The 17051-nt window shown below is 39.5% G+C and overlaps 1 protein-coding gene across 2 annotated transcripts in view; it reads right to left on the bottom strand.

Annotated features, from left to right (window-relative positions):
* The window catches only part of GRIK1 (glutamate ionotropic receptor kainate type subunit 1), a 185155-nt gene that overhangs the window by 13104 nt on the left and 155000 nt on the right, over window positions 1–17051 (bottom strand). For both annotated transcript variants that reach the window (XM_063126714.1, XM_063126715.1), the window contains 2 exons: window positions 9747–9865; window positions 3808–4025 (listed from right to left, as the gene is read on the bottom strand). In XM_063126714.1, coding sequence (XP_062982784.1) covers window positions 3808–4025; window positions 9747–9865 — 337 coding nt within the window. The remainder of the gene's footprint in view (window positions 1–3807; window positions 4026–9746; window positions 9866–17051) is intronic.

Here is a 17051-nt window from a genome sequence, read left to right as displayed (position 1 = left end):
CACTTCTATAACCCATATTTTACCTTAGGGCAGCATAAGTTTCCACATGATTGCAATCAGGAAAACACATACACACACACAAGCAACAAAATGTATTAACTAGTTAGGAAACCTGGTTTTTAGAATGCCAAATTTCAGTGTTTATCCTTACAGCAGTGCTGTGAAATAGGTAATTATGATTCTAACTTTAGAAATAAGGAAGTAGGACAGATCGACAATGATTTAACTAACTCCAATACTGAAGTACAACTTAGAACTGGTTCACATGACCGTCACTTTTAGAAATCCACTTAAAACCATTGCATGCATTATCGTTCTTCCTTTGGTGGCTGGCTGTTTGTGGTTGCCACACATATGGCCCCTGTGTTGACAGCGGCGCTTTGGCTCCACGAGGCATCTGGCTCCCGCACTTGCATTGCTTCCTAGCATCTGCACAGGAAGGAATGCAAGTGTGAACTTCCCCCTTTTTTATTTTTATTATCTGTATCTGCACAGTTGTGCAGATACAGATAATAACAATTTAAAAGGGGGAGAATTGGCCCAGTTCCTCTCCCCCCCCCTCAGGTTTTAATTTTTAAAGCGCCATGGGGTCCATTCAACTCCTCCCCTCCCCTTATTATTATTATTATTATTATTATTATTATTATTATTATTATTTTCCATGGGGCACCTGGCTCTCCTGAGCTCCTTAGGTCTGCCCCCTTCACTGTTCATCCCATGGCAACCAATCAGGGGGCGCCATGGGCTGTGACAAGCCTCCACTGCCAAAAAATTCAGAGTAATGCCCGACCTTTTTTCAGCGGAGTTTCTGGGGTTTGCCCCTGGTTGGTGTCGCAATGGTGACTGTATTATGTAGATGACATGCCACTACTGCAAAGCCACCCAGAGGCAAACTCTTTGAGTAGACATGCCCATGATCAGGCTTTTTGCAAGAATCAGAGCTAAGCTAAACATTCTGCCAATCACACAGTGATAATTTTTCTTACCCTTCTGTAAGCACATGCAACCCCAATGTGGATTGGAACCATCACACTCCAAGATGAGGGGGTTTAAAACTCCCCCCCCATTTTCCCCTGAACCTCCCCCCCTTCCCCACTACAGTATATGTGTGTGGAAAAACGGGAGGTCTCCATTGGAGTCAATAGGGGCTTTTTAACAACCTCCCCTGTGGGTGAGGGAATTTGGGGGGAAGGGGGGAGATGATATGGTCCCAATCTAAATTGGGGTCACACAAACTTACACAAGAGTACGGATAGCTACACACTGCATGATTAGGGAAATACTGAGTTTGGCCCTCATTAGCCACTGTAATTGTGCTAAAAGCTCATTCCCATGTGAGTTTGCCCCTTCCTTATTTGTAGGAAGTCAATGAATAGTTTGATTGGAACCAGTCATTTCTCCTCAGCCCTCACTTGCAAACTCTTATCAAATGGCATAGTGCAGCCCTCCACAATTCCAGAGGAATAATGGGCTCCATATAGACTTTTCATTATTTTAAACGTGGTGATTTTTACATGCAGTCTATATTGAAACCCTTATTATGAAGAAAGAAGTAGAATAATGTTATCTCATTTTCTTTCTGGAAAGACAATTTCCTTCACACATTCACTACCCTTCAAATTGAGAAGTTTAAGGACTTCGGTTTTATCAAATATCCTCTTCAGTGGAGGCTGATAACTCCAATTTCAGTGGGGCTATGAATCCATTCTGGCTTTTAGTCAGAAACAACTAGAACTCTAAAGGAGCTATCCAAGGTGCTGAACCCTATCCCCAACATAAGTTCAGTACTTTGGAAGCTCCATTAGAGTTCTAGCTGGTTCTGACTGAAACCCAGAATGGATTCACAGCCCCACCAAAATTGGAACAACCAGCCTCCACCACTCTCCTCTAATACTTGTCTTGTGCTGTCCAAGTGTCACTGCCCTCATTTATTTAGTTTCCTGGTATAGGCTTCTGAGAAACATGTTCTTATGAGGGGCAATGCTTTTCTTGTATGGAAAATCATTTCAACCCAGACACCTGTTGAGCATTGTTGATAAGTGTACCATTTTGCCAGTAAAATTCTACAGTCCTTTGAAGCTGTAGCCTACAAGGCCATCTTAGCAAAAACATATTGTTATAAGACTCAATTATAAGTGCTATGGCAGGAAAATAACATGTATTCAACATACAAAAAATAGGAAAGTGGTATTAAAATTAGGCGAGTACAACCACTCTTTGATTCCCTTATTTCTGTGTTCTTTTTTGTTTGTTTGATTGAAGCAAGAAAGAACTCTATGGATTACACAAACAAAAAGCTTCTGCAAAGGCATCAGCTGCCTTACAAATGCATTTAGTTCATTCATCTGGTCTTTAAGGAGCAGGCTTTATTCATGAACTGAGATGTCAAGGATGTAAAAGGTAGTCATTTATGCCTCAGTAAATTACCAGGAAAAAAGAAAAGAAAAACAAATTGAAATTGCTTGTTTTTGAGAAGAGTCAGAAATATATATATTTTAAAATGCAGTGAATCCATTTCCTTTCTCCACCTGTAACATAGTTTCGCCATGAACTTGCAAACCTGTGTCTGCTAGCTGAGAGCAGCCATTTAAAATGCCAAGCTGACAACCACAGAAATTGGAAATATTTGCTCACAGAATACGGTAGCAAAAGCATATTTCTTTCCAAATTCCCATAGCTTGGCCAATCTGTCGCAGCTTCTTTAGAGTGATAGCTTCCTAAAGGTTAGCTTTGTCTCTGTGTATCATGCAAAGATCCCACAGTGGGGAGGAAGATAACTATAATTACTTGCATCTGTTCAGGTCTGCCCTCCCTGAGACTGGCAACTGCTGTGTGATATGCCATATTCATAGGTTCTTAGCATATTCAAGCTCAGAGCATCAAACCAAAAAAACTTAGAGCAGTCCCTGTGAACTAAATTAAATTTAATGTGATTACCGCAGAGTAAAATGTGTTAGAATTGTGAGTTTATGTGGCTTATTTCATGAGCAGACAATAAATAAGTAAAAATAAAATCTAATAATACCACTCTCTCTTTGGACATCTCTGTTGGGGGACCAAATGGGAAAAATTGCATTATTGAGATATCTTATAAACCGATGTGCCCAACTAGACAGTTCTACAAGTTCCTGCCTGACTCTCAAAATTAGTTGCGTCACGTGGGCTGAAGTCACGATGAATCAGAGGTGAGCATAGTGGCTGTGGCAGAAAGGCCAAAGAGGCCATAGATCACCTGTTCTGCTTTGACCTGTAGATGTTAAGAGGCTTCCTTGGTGTTCTGATTGATCTCCTTGCCTTTGGCCAGAGAAGGGTTGTCGTACAAAAGCTGAATTTCTGCCTGACGATGGCCATCAGACCTTTTGTCTACTGCAGTTGCATAGATTTTTGATCACTTTGGGGATTTGCCCAGAGATATTTGGATGTAGGGGAAGTTTGGGATATAAGTTAACTGGGACATGGTGGGTGGGGTGGGGTGAGCAGATGCAGCAACAAAAGGGGGGTGAGCAGCCACGGTGGAGGTGCATGCTTGATCTCCCGCCTCAGGCGGCAGGAGAGTTTGCACTGGCCATTTGTGTAGACATGTGTAGAATTGGTGGGGCAATGTCCAGATTGGTAATAAGTGTGTGTGTGTGTGTGTGTGTGTGTGTGTGTGTGTGTGTGTGTGTGTATGTGTTCATGTGTATATGCAGCTCCTAGCATACCTTATATGTGGCCCTTAGGGTCAAAAAGGTTGCACACTCCTGATCTAAAGCAACAAAAGGGGCTTACCTTTGCCTGAGAATCCAAAATGTTTTGGCACCATCTTACCTTAAAGAAGGTCATTGTTGATCCATCTCTAACAGCTCCATATTCTATTTTAGTTTGCTTTGCCAAATCATCTGCCGAATCAATGGGGGATTCCATTCTCTCAACGGTCAAGAAGGCAGCCAAATTAGCAGTGTAGGATGATATTATGATTAAGGTGAAAAACCACCATATTCCTCCAACTATTCTGGTAGAAAGAGCTTTTGGCATTAGCTCTGATCCTGTATAACACCATCAAAACATTTGTATTAGAATAGGTTGAAAGACACTTCATGCTCATGTTATGGAATGCTACTTTCAGGAACATGCTACATGTACGAACATAATAAAAATGATTTGATGAAGTAATCCCAGACATATAGAGCTAACACTAAACATGGGAACATAATTACAAAAAAGATGTATGCAGTGCTAGATGAGAAACACATGGATGTCCTTAGATCTGAACTCCAAACTCCATTAATTAATTGCTTTTGTCAAAAACATAACTGGGCTGTAATACTGAACACACTTACTTAGAAGTAGATCTCCTTAATATTGCTGCAATAAATATGGCTAAGTTCAGGCTTTAAACCTCATGTCCCTTAGTATTAAAATGCATGATTTCCCCCTGTGCATCAGTCACTGTAACTGCCTGGCAGCCCAAAGTCATATGGAGGAGTAGGCTTACTTCAGTAACATCAACAGGACTTACATGGGTAAGAGGAAAATGGAGAAAACCTAAAATATCTTTTAATTATTGCTGAGATATTAGGTCAGTTCAAGTAAGAACCCTAAGCCATAATATCTGCATAATGATGCAATGTTAATGACTGTATTGATGGCTGAGAGGAACAGGAGCTGTATTGAGCATACTGATGATTGAAATGAATATTAGCATAGCATGCTAGCTCAACAGTGGTGGCCTGATATGGTAAGACAAAAACAGCAACAACAGACAATGAAGCCAACACAAGGTGCAACAAGCTTAGGACAGTAAATGGATAATTTGCATGTCATTTAATTGTTCAAGGCAAAATTCTCCCCCCACATGAAAAATTTAGTGCTATCTACTGAATCCATTTCATTTTTCAATTGACATGGGTCTGGTTCCAATGTTTGGTCTTTCTGAAGTGATCCCATTGCTATTCATGTTTACCCTTAAAAAACAACCAAATCTCAAATAAATTCCCATTTGGTTTGAACCCACAAGATCACTCCAACATTTCCCCTAGTCATTCAGCCCAATTTGCTCTGCAAATGCTTTTGACGTTATGTATTGCACTCTGGGAGCAGACAGACAGAACATTAAAAGGTGACTCAAAGCACATTACAAGGTGATTCAGTTCAATGGCAGTCTGTCTACTCTTCGTAATTGAACTGGCAGACAAGTATATCAGCAAATCAAATGTTGATTCAAGTTGTTAGTACTGCCCATCTCTGTCCACTCCTCCTATCTTTCCCTTATTTGCTTGGTTCCACCTAATCATCCTGCTCCATCTATGGGAAATTAACAAAGTGACTTGCAGTAAGCTCCTGAGGACCAAACTAGACAGGCTGTCGGTTTTTGTTATGCAAATTATATCCGAAGGAGGCCTGAACAATCTTGGGGCCTTGAGAGGTTGGGAAAGGACATTTTCTTTCTCTCTCCTTGCTTTGGTGCATTTTAGGGGAAGTTTCCCCTGTCCACCTCCTAATGGTCCCAAGGCTGCTCAGACTTCCTTGCAACTTCTGTTTATATAACAAAAATGTGCATTCTAATTGTATTCACTCAATTAACTTCATGCCTTGCTTGGCTTCCTATTCAAAGTGTCCAGCCTGTAGAGAGCTTTGCTTATTTGCACCAGCAACAGCAGGAAGGAGAAGTGGCAGAAATGGAGAGAGGGAGAAACTGGGCAGAGATTTGTATGCTTATCTGTCCAGTTCACCTGAAGGGGCATTTGCATCCATCCACTGTCCAAGCCCTCTTTATATTTCATGTCTGCTTTCTCTGTGAGTTTATAGACTCTGACTCAGCTGTGAATCTAGTAGGAATAAAACAAATGCTGAGGTGCTTACTGGAATAAAGCAGATATCAGCATGGGGTCAAATCTTTTCTGAGCTGGACACTAAGCATGTGCATAATTAGAATTGGTTTATTCAGGAAAAATTGTGTGTGTGTGTGTGGCTTTGAAGTTCTGTAATTTTGGAGACAATTATGTGTAAACGTATGAAAGATCTATGTCCTTGGCAGATTTATTAATTTATAAATTGCATGCTATAACAGGCTGAAAAGGGGGCAATCATTTCCAAATGATAGCTGATAGATAATACGTCATTTTATAGAAGTATAAATAAGACTCTCTTAAAAGTCTGTGTTAAGTATGGCTCAAAAGTCTATATGATGTTGCTGTGTGTCAATGGGAATCAATGGGAATTAGCTTTGATGGCTTAGGACTAAGTTGGTGTCTTCCATTCTTTTCTGTTCTGTGTACATTGATGGATTTATAGCAAATATTTCATGGGAGATGCTTGCCAAACAAAAAATCCTTCCTAGAAGAGATTAGTAACCTGCTGCATCTCTTGGGCTCTGGATTGGGGTTTCTGGGTTCCATGTTGTATGAGCAGACTTCTGCTCATGCAACACTTCCCCTTCCTCTCTGCCCCCCTGCACTTCATCTACAGTGGAAGGTCCCCCAACCCTCCAGAGCAGATTCTGGGAGATGCACTTAGGATGCAGTGGGGAGGGAGAATGTATTCCATCAACTCAGTCTATTCCACTGTCAGATGGACACTGTTGGATTTTATCTGTATGCTTATGCAACTGTATGCTCGGCTGCATAGCTATTTAAAAATTAAAAGTCTGATCCAGCATTGGTATTCTGTGCATAAAACCAATCTTTCTTATATGCAACCAATGCGGATACACATTCATTGTCCAATGCTCGGCTAGACCCCATTGAACTGGCTGGATTTATCTTTTGGTTTGGATATGGATGATTATCTCCATCCAGTGTCACTTATCCAATAAGAGCTGGACAGTGGTTATGCAAAGCAATCCTAGCCATATTTACTTAACAACACCAAGACCTACTGAATTAAATAAGGCCAACTTTCTAGTAAGTGTGTTTAGGATATGAGCCAAAGTCTCCTATTAATTTCAAAACTGTTTTAAAACAAAACAAAACACCACTTGTATTTATATCTACATTTTATTCTTTCTCCTGGCATTCTATTTAGCAAGCATGTTTATTTACAAATAAATATTCTTCCAGAGTTGGTATACTTCGTTTTAACTTGTAGCAGATCTAGCCACTATTAAGAGACAAAGAATGCTGATTCAGTTGTTCATGAAAACATTATTTACTAAAAGCTCAGCAGAGGAATATAAATTATGTGGATGCTGATGCTGATGCAATGTCTCAATTTAATGAATATAGATGATAATAATGGCTCGCTACATTTCAGAGATCATTGCAACGTGGCAGAATAATCTAGATCAGCTTCCAAGATTATATGAATTCCAAAACAGAACCCGGAGAAGTTCTTCATGTATATCCCTTGTAGCTAATTGTAATTTCCCTTTGATTTTCTGTCATAAGAATGTCAGTTGCTTATGTGAAACAGGTGTGTATTTTACTTAGATTAGATTTGCTTCTGGTAAAAAAAATCACTGATCCTGTAAGGTGTCAATGGACACCATCAACAACCATCTCAACCAAAGAAAAAGCTGAAAGTAGGCTATTGCTTCACAGACAGCTCACCACTTTTGATTGCCAGTTCAGTAAAACTAATAGGCACATACCTCCAGGCCTATTTACTTTGGTGGAAGGAGATTTTCAGAGGAAATGAACTGCAGTCTTTTGCCCCAATCCAGAGCTTTGTGTGGTCCCTGATGTACACATGAGCTCCTGTAGGGTAGCCTTCCTCATTCAGCTCCCTGGAGGGGCAAAGAGCTCACATACATAGCTTTATTGTTGCAACCCTTGTGGGTGAGGAACTCTAGATGGGCATCAGAGTTGTGGTTTATACAGAGAATTGCTAGACCATAATATATGTCTCACAGGACCTCACATCCTTATAGTTTGATCATGGGGATGTTTTCTCTGGAGGAAGTCCCATCAATTGACTGCCAAGTAACTGTGTATAGGCTTGTATCCTAACAATGTGATACTATGCATGTCTACTCAAAAATAAATCCCGTTACATTCAAGGGAGTTATTCCCAAGTAAGTGGGTACAGGATAGCAGCCTTAATCTTACTGAATTCACAATACTTTGCTGTTTAAAAACAACATGCTTACTTACTTCAGAGTAATGTCATTGTCATTAAATAGGCTTGTGAGCAGGACACCATGGCCTGTATAGCTTTCTATGTGCTTCCAATTAATCTGCCATATGGCATGTTTCAGTAACCTTTTAAAGAAGAGATGTATCTCGATTGAGGACTGAAGGAAGAGGGGGTGGGGAAATAACGCTATTATCAAGAACCAGAGTCAGAGACAATACTTGCTGAAGACTCTCTAGTGCCTTTTTATGGCAGACATGACAGCCAATCCTGATCCAGACTTTGCTCACGCTCTGTAGAAAAGAGAAAGTCTGATCATCACATTTTAAAATTTAATATACCAGTGGCTTCCAATCAAGCACAACAAGCAGCTTCTGTTAACAAGAAAGAGCATAACAATAGATGCAGAGGTTAGCAACCATTCATCTCTTGTTCAAACTCTACATGTTAATGACGGTGCACTCACAGTCCACACGTACCACAAGTTTGTACATGGAAACATTCGCTTCAACTTACAAATTTTGAGGGTTTGTTTTCATTTTTAAAGTTTCTTCAAAGACAAGCAGAGTCTGGTTGGGGCTGACTGTCATGTACCCAAGGTAGTGGTAACTAGTAGGCACGGCATCCCACAGTTTGCTGTGGATGGTGGTAAACTCCAAAAAGGCAGGCTGCTAATAACACAAAGTATTTGGGCACTCACACACTCGCACACTAGCGAAGCAGTCACAACTATACACACACCCCTGCCTGATACTGTAAAACCTTACTCTGCACTTTACTGACACTGGGACAAAGAACTTCTGTCAGATGGTCTTGGGTAGAATCCATTCTAAGAGTGTACATGCTTGGTGCACACAATGTCCACTTTTCCTCTCATGCCAAGAAAAGCCTGATGTACCATGGGGAACAGTCCAACTCCACTAAATCGATGGCCAAATTCCCATTATTGTTAGCAAAGTCAGGCTTATAAATATTTTTGTTCAATTTTTACCAAACCCAAAATTGTATTAAAAGACAACTGCCCTGTGTTGGGATGTTTTACACTCACATGCCTTTATTAAAATATTTGGCTATTTATGTGACTTCCTCAGTGTGCTGTCATTTTTGAGGGGGTTCACAATGATTAAACATATATTCTGAACACACACCTCATATAGAGGCAAAAACTTATTAATGGGAGCCTCAAAATGAACACACCATATACACACACACGGTCAGTATATGCACCAGGCTGATTCTCCGCGTCAAGTGCATCTCCTTTCCTTTCACTGTAAAATGAGCATCTCTGTGCAGTTTCCAGAATCAACAGCAGTTTGGATGATGTAGGTGTCAAAGGCTGGATGCATTTACAAGAGGCAAAAACCTTAAAGACCTGCAGAAAAGCCATTAATTGTGTTTGGGATTTTTAAGCAATAGAAGTTTGACAAATGCTCATGAAATCATGATTTTAACAAAATGCCCTCTGGGCTTAGTTCTTCTGTAGATTTATTTTGGATTACAAAAGGTACTAGTTTCATTTCTCCCCCAACCCCACTTTTTAATTGACAATATATGTATATGTAAGTACATATTGCACGTCTCTTTTCTAGATCAGGTTTTACAGTATACGCTAGAGCTACAAATGGTGGAGTTTACCAGCACGGAAGCCCTTGAGCAGACTGTGGGATGTGTGCAATAAGGATGTGTAACCGGTGTACCTTGCTGCATGAGAGCTCCAACTCCAAACCAGAAACTATTAAGTAAAGTAAAATTGTTTTCCACCACATCTGAGTCAGGGTTGCACGGGTGGGGGTTATACCACTCATAGGGTGTAAACCTGTGGTAGTTAACAGAAACAGTTTGTAAACATCAGATAAAAAAAAATACAGACGGCACCAGCAAACCTGCTGAACAATGCACAAAATGCAAAGATTAATGAGGAAAATAAAAGGGGAGGAAATTAAGGCCATATTCATAAATGTACAGCCACAGCGTGAAAGCGCCCAAGCAGCGTTGCAATGCAGACAGCGGGTCTTAGAGCTCCATTTTCAGCCACAGGCCTCATTCCATTAATTATAGTTGTACTCTGATTCTTAACCTGACAAATAAGCCTTGTGCATCCGTCAAAGATAAGAAAACTGCTTACATGTGGTTGCTTCATAGTAGAGACATGACAGATAAAAATTAAATAAAAGTGGCCATTAAACTGAAATAATTTTAAAGGCTCTCCTTTGAGATGCAGTGAAGGCTATTGCCCCAGTCCACTGGCCTGATCTTGGCAAAGGTGCTCAGATTTCCCTTTCTGAATGGCTTAATTTCAGTGGAAGGAACTGATCAGGATATTTGGATCATCTACTGCCACTGAAATTAATGGGATCATCCATGTACATGATAAATGGGATCCTCCATATAATTGTAGTCACACAGGGGTCCAGATCAGTATAAGGATGAATCAACATTTTACTCATCAACTTTGTTTGCCACATGTCCACCAGTGTTGTCTATATACATCACCGTTTTGCTGTCTATATGCATATATTGTGAAGGCATGACACACATCTCCAAATACTTGAGAATATGGGGTGGAAATATGCCAAGGAACTGTTGTGCACACCCTTTAATGTTTAGAGATAAGTCTTCTCATCTTCATATTATGCAAGTCTATAGAGCAAAATTCCAGGCACACACTGTGAATAAGTGTGAACTAGTCCTTAGATTTTGTTAGAAATTGTAGTACCAGCAATGGATACTACAATGGATTTCCTCAGCAATGGATGGTCTTGACTAACTCCCTGTCTACCCTAAGAGATCTCATTAATTTAAAACAAATATCAATTATAATGCACTTTATACCACCACCACCGAGAAGTGTAGGGTGGAGGAAGGGATGAACCAGAGTCCCCATCAGCTATGATCTGGCACCTTAGCTTTAGTGCCATATGCTTGTAGATCCAGTAGTGTTTCTCAGCCTGCAGTCTGAGTCCTACCACCTGACTGAGGACTCAGTCCGCTAACCTTAGAGACCAATCCATCAGTTTCTATGCAAGACCTTCTAAGCAGGGATGTACAAGGATTTCATTTATGTTTGCAGATCATGTGAATTCACAATCTTGAACACAAACTGGAGCACATGCTCTCCGAAAATGTTCACAACCTCCCAAACACACATTTGGAAAATGCACACTTTAAAAAATGCACACTTTTAAAAATATGCATTCCCCCCAAATGCACATTTTCATGCTTTACTCCATGGGGGAAGGGAGTGTGCTCTTTTCAAAATGTGCATTTCCCCGTTCAAAATGCTTTCAAAATGCACACTTTTCCTGAAATGAAAAAAGAGCGCAATTGAGCATCGGAAACGAGGCAAGCCAAGCTTCAAGATGATGTTTGGAGAATCTCGGCGATTGTGAAAATAGATTGTTCACCCATCTCTAGTTCTAAGGCTGGTGCCTTCAGTATGAGTGACGATGTCTCGCTGTGATCAGATTCTACCAGGTGAAGCACTTGTACCCTGTAGAATTTGGGACAACTTCCTCCCTCTCTTTGGATTACACTATCTACACAATCTGGCTATCCTAATCTTCAACTGCTGCTTTCAGGGCTTGACTTTTGCCCATGCTAGACTGTGTTAGTTACTTAAGACTCTACTGGAATCAGAGTCAGCTCATCCTCCTTAATGAAAACCTGGGATCACTTGGGACTGACTTCAACAGCTCCTGACAATGCTGCTCACTTGTAAAGCAGTGCATACACCCGTGCAACACATGAGGCTCCCCTGCCTTTTGCAAATCTGATTTGCATGTCTGGAAGAGCACCTCTACATACAGAAATCTATTTCCACTTGTAGATCTCTGTTACTTGATTAGTAGGGAATTGGTTAATGATTTAATTTTTGTGAACCGCCCAGAGAGCTTTGGCTATTGGGCGGTATAAAAATGTAATAAATAAAATAAAATAAAATAAATAAAATAATGAATTTGCAAATAAATACTTGCTGAGATAATGAAGCAGTTCTGGGATGTCAGTGGTATAAGTATTATAGACATCTATGGAAGAAATTAGAAAAATCCCACTTACAATGGAAGGTCTCAATTTTTGCAACAAGAACAAAAAATTACACTATGTCATATTGTAATCTATAACATACTTTGCAAAAATACGTTAAGACTGTCTCTATCTGCAGAACCCTGCCTGTTGCTGATTCTCACAGCTGTAGGGCATACTTTTATTGTGATGTTTATGAATATGGCTTTAATTGACAATGTCATGCCAGTACATTTTAATTGCCATTTTAACAATATAATTAAGCTTTGAATTTATGCACTCTTGCAACTAGACTGCTGTGCTAGGCTTGAAGCAATGAACACTGATAATAATGAAGGCACTAATTGAAAGTTTGTACTTTAGGATGCTGTTAGTTAAATAACATCATCATTATTGATACAATAGGTAATTTTAAAAAAAATTAACACAGGATGCAGGACACAGATTAAAGGAGAAAAACCTTACATGCATTATAGTAAGTACTATATAAAAAAAAGATAAGCCATTCGATTTGAAATACAAGAATAAAATACTGTATGCCTTTCATTCAATAGGTGTAGTGATTCTAAAGGTGCAAACCTATGCATGTTTAGAGAAAATAATGTCCTACAACTCTCAGCATGCCCCAGCCAGTTGTAGGACTTTTCTCTCCCTAAATGTGCATAAGACTGAGTCCTAATTATCTTAAAAAAACAGGATTGTGCCTGAACTCCAGGAAAGACTTGGACCTCCCCATGAAGAGGTTTTGAATATTTGACCTACTTGCTATCCCTTACTATGCATTGCCCCACTTCAGCGCTGCTCACCTCCGCTGCAACCCCCAGTCGCCATTGTTGCCCCCACCACCATTTTTAGTCAAATATGCTTGAATTTGCATGCTTGTTACATTTTTAAAATAACGTCAGAACCAGGCAACATTGGCCCTATCTTGGGAGGGGAAGACAATAGTTGACAAAATAATTGGAGGCACTGTATATGAGAGCAGCTGAGGAAGGAAGCTCTATCCACCTGAAGCCAAAAACTGAATCTGAAAATGAACCTTAGCCCCTCTGCAGAACAGATGTACTTTAGGCCTATATAAACTCCATTAATTTCAGTGGAATTCATTCCTGAGCAAATTCACTCATTTATTACATTCCGATACTGTCCAAAGTTCTCTTTATTTAGAGCTGGAAATTTGTTCCTAAGTACGTTTATAATCTCTCTCTCTTCACAATGCACATATATAAGAGTACATGCACAATGGCATTTGTTAGCTATTGATTAGATCTCCACATGCAGAGTCTAATTCAGTTTGTGTGCCGTATGTGGAATTTGTGGGACAAATGATGCGTCGACCTAGAGTTTGCCTTTTAGGTAGAAGCAAATTCATGTTCTGAATTACTAGGGTGACCATATTTTGGAAACCAAAAAGGAGGACAACATGGTCGCCCCCAAGGGGGCGTGTCCAGTACCAAGGGGGCATGCCCACCTGAACATAGCCTTGGTCACATGTCTGATTTTACAGCACACATTTAAGACAAATCTGTTCTACATAACATCTTAATGTTAAAATCACTGAAATAAAGAACAAGTGAGAGATTCAATGTATCTGAAATTAACTTCATTCACTCCTACTTTTGTAGGTTTTGCTGTACTTTGAAGCTTTTGCTGTACTCTGTGTGTTACTTTCTCCCCTTCCCTCAAATATCTTTTCTAACTGTGTCTTCACTCATTGCAAGCTGCTGTTGTTGTTAACAGGGTTTGCTACTGGGCCCAGATCTGTTTCAAATTTGGTATGGCTAAAGCTCTACCTAAAAGCTATCATGGTGCCAACTTTCAGCTCTTTTTCTTTAAAAATGACAGCTTAAAAATAATAATTTTAAAACCTCATTTTAAAAAAAATTCCTAAAAAATCAATGGATGAACAGATCTGTTTCAAATTTGGTGTGGCTAAAGCTCTGCCTAAATCCTTTCATGGTGTAAAGTTTCATCTCTTTAACTTTAAAAATGACAATTTTTAAAATAATAATTTTAAAACCTCAATTTTTTAAAAAAATCTAAAAAATCAATGGATGAACGGATCTGTTTCAAATTAGGCATGAATAAAGCCCTTCCTAAGTGCTACCATTGTGCCAAGTTTCATGTCTTTATCTTTAAAATGATGGAGTTATAAGCATTTTTGTTAATTCCCATTAAAGCTGCTCTTTGGAAAAAAAATCCGGATTTCCCCTCCCCCACCCGGATTCGCCATCAAAAACCCGGACAAATCCGGTCATATGGTCACCCTATGAATTACAGACAGACAGGAGTTTCATTGCACAGGGACCTGCTTTCTTTTCATTTTCATAACTCCCTGCCTTACAGCAGCCCCAGCTGGTGTGTGCCACAGGATTATAGCCAAAATGGGGCCACTCAGGAGAACCTCAAGGTTTGCAGAAGTACAAGAAGTTGTAGAAAGAAAAAGCTGTAGGAAGAAACTCAGATGGCAACCACCTGCTCCCAAATTAGCCCAGAGTCAACTAACTTTGTTCAGGGAGCACTAAAGGCTGAACATGTGTTGGGGGTGGGGAACAGAATAACTGGATGGGAGGGAGAATGGAATGGAGTGTCCTAGAAGGCAGTATGGCTGACTGAAACCATACGCAGGAGCACTTCACACTACAATGTTTTTTGTTTCTTGTCCCACTTATTATATTATATGCACTTTCTGAAGCCTTGGTATATGGCCTTTGAAGGAAGGGGAAGGAGGACCCCGGAGTTGCACATGCTCTGTGGCCTTTTCTTTCGTTTCCTGGTTCTACTTTTGCAGAGATGGCTGCTGTGCAGGCTTCGTTTGTTTTCTCTGTCTTGTAGAATTCCTTTAGAATTTGGCTCAGAAAATATAAGGTGAGACAATAAAAGTGCCCCTAAAGTATTTTTATGTGTTTGAATGTGCAAAAACTGTTAGATACATTTGTTGCAGAGTTGTTGTTGTTGTTGTTTTAAAAAGAGAAGATTACATAGGCAAAGGCATATTGCTCGGTGAAAGAAACAAAGCAAAACAACAACTAAGTGTAATTGCTGGAAAATAATAGGGGGAAAATCCTTCAGGCCGTGTAGCTACTGGTGCTCACCTTTTATATTACATATGGCACATTCTGTTGCATTCCCTTTGGATCTGACCTACAGGAATTGTTTCCTCTGGCAGTCGGCTATCCTATTTGGGTTGGAAGATTTCCATTTGGTAAATCTCATTGGTTGGAACTTGGGTCCAGCGCAAATTCAGTTTATGCCATAAAAAACGGTTTGGCATATTTATTGAATGCATGTCCCAGGTCATTTGGAAAACAATAGATGTGATAGGTAGGGCATATGGTAACTATCTGATTATACAAACTCAAAAAGAATAGCCATAAGCTATAGGGGACAATTATGAGGGCCCAATAAATATAAAACAAAATTAGTTCTGGTAGAAAAGTGATGTACTTTGTTCTGTTTCCTTGGCCATTAACACCATTTCCAGCTTTTGTTTTCTTTAAAAAATACATCAACCTGTGTGGAAGTATTAGTAGTTTGTAAGCTGCATGGAACTCATTGGTATAGAGTTATAATAAACATTTTTTCTAAAATAAACCACAAAATATTATGTAAACACCCTTTAAATATGAAACCTAATCCAATTCACCTTCCTCTGTTCACCTCAGTGTAAGCCTGAGGCTCTTAACATATTGTGCAGGAGCTGCTGTGGAAGAAATAAATCAAACTGGATTAAACTCTAATTCTGCTGAAGTCAGTGGCTGCAGCCTTGCACAAAATTATGCACATGTGATTTCCTTTGGAAGTATTAAGAAAATGTCAGAAAGAAATTGTGCACAGACTGCAGAAAGTGGCATAACATGATCCTGGCTTTCCTTAGAGCTCAAGATTCCCGCGCAGTAGGTAAACCACCACTTGAAGACTCATTTTGCCAATAGTGGAGGCATGATGTCTAAAATTTTCTAGTTCTGTTGCAACCAATATACTCATCTAGGAAGGAACCAATGGTTACTCTACAAATAGATTTGTGCATTTATGTCCTATTAATACCACATTTAGTATTAAAAAGCAAAGCATCTGTGATAGGGTTGCATAAGGGATATAAAGCAATGGTTGCAAATTTGCAAGTGAAAAGAGATTGTACTGCTTAGATATTATCTTATTAAAATGGACAAAAAAATGTTAATATTACTGATCACCCCCACCCCAGCACAGTCACCGGAAATTTTATAGTAAATGATCTTTTTTTAATCACACAATTTAAAGAAACACAGTCACCAAAACGGATATATTTCATTGACTCCAAAAGACACACAAAAGAACCCCAGAATATTTTACTTCCACAACTTTGATATGATTAGAAACAAAGGACTTTTCACACTTAGTTTCTACTTGTTCAGAATATAAACAATCAAGATCTTTGCAAAGGGATACATCTTTGAAAGATGAAAACCAATTTGGAGGTGTGACTAGAATGATCCAGCAAGCTCTTTAAAAAAATTAAAATTTGAGTCACGTAATAATCATAATATCATATATCTCAGAGATATTTGTGTTGCAATCATAGGTCTCAATCCTTAAAAATAGTGAACTCTCAGCTTCCATTTCTCTATACAGTGGCAATCCAGAAAAAACCAGGTTCCATCGACAGTAGAAACTGAGAGGCTTTTAAATAGCAGCTCACACATGAGACATAGAGAAACTGCTGCTATTAAAAAACAGGCCCTTGGGGACATGGAAACCTTTGGACATGAGTAAAACCCACTAAGGATAATGAGGACATTAGAAATCAAGATGTACCTTGGAAATAGAAGCTGACATACTTCAACAATGAAGAACATTAATGAAGCACTGAGGTAAGCTTGTAGAAATTGCTGTTGTGCTTTTGATTTGGCTTAGCAAATCATGGCCTCTTGACTTGCACTCTGGACACTTCCCTTGACCAGGGGAAATTCTAAAATGTTCAAAGCTTGATGTGTTTT

This window comes from Elgaria multicarinata, chromosome 5 (assembly GCF_023053635.1).
Source record: "Elgaria multicarinata webbii isolate HBS135686 ecotype San Diego chromosome 5, rElgMul1.1.pri, whole genome shotgun sequence".
NCBI lineage: Eukaryota > Metazoa > Chordata > Lepidosauria > Squamata > Anguidae > Elgaria > Elgaria multicarinata.
The sequence above is the reverse complement of the archived record's forward strand: the minus strand, read 5'-3'. Positions and strand labels throughout refer to the sequence as shown.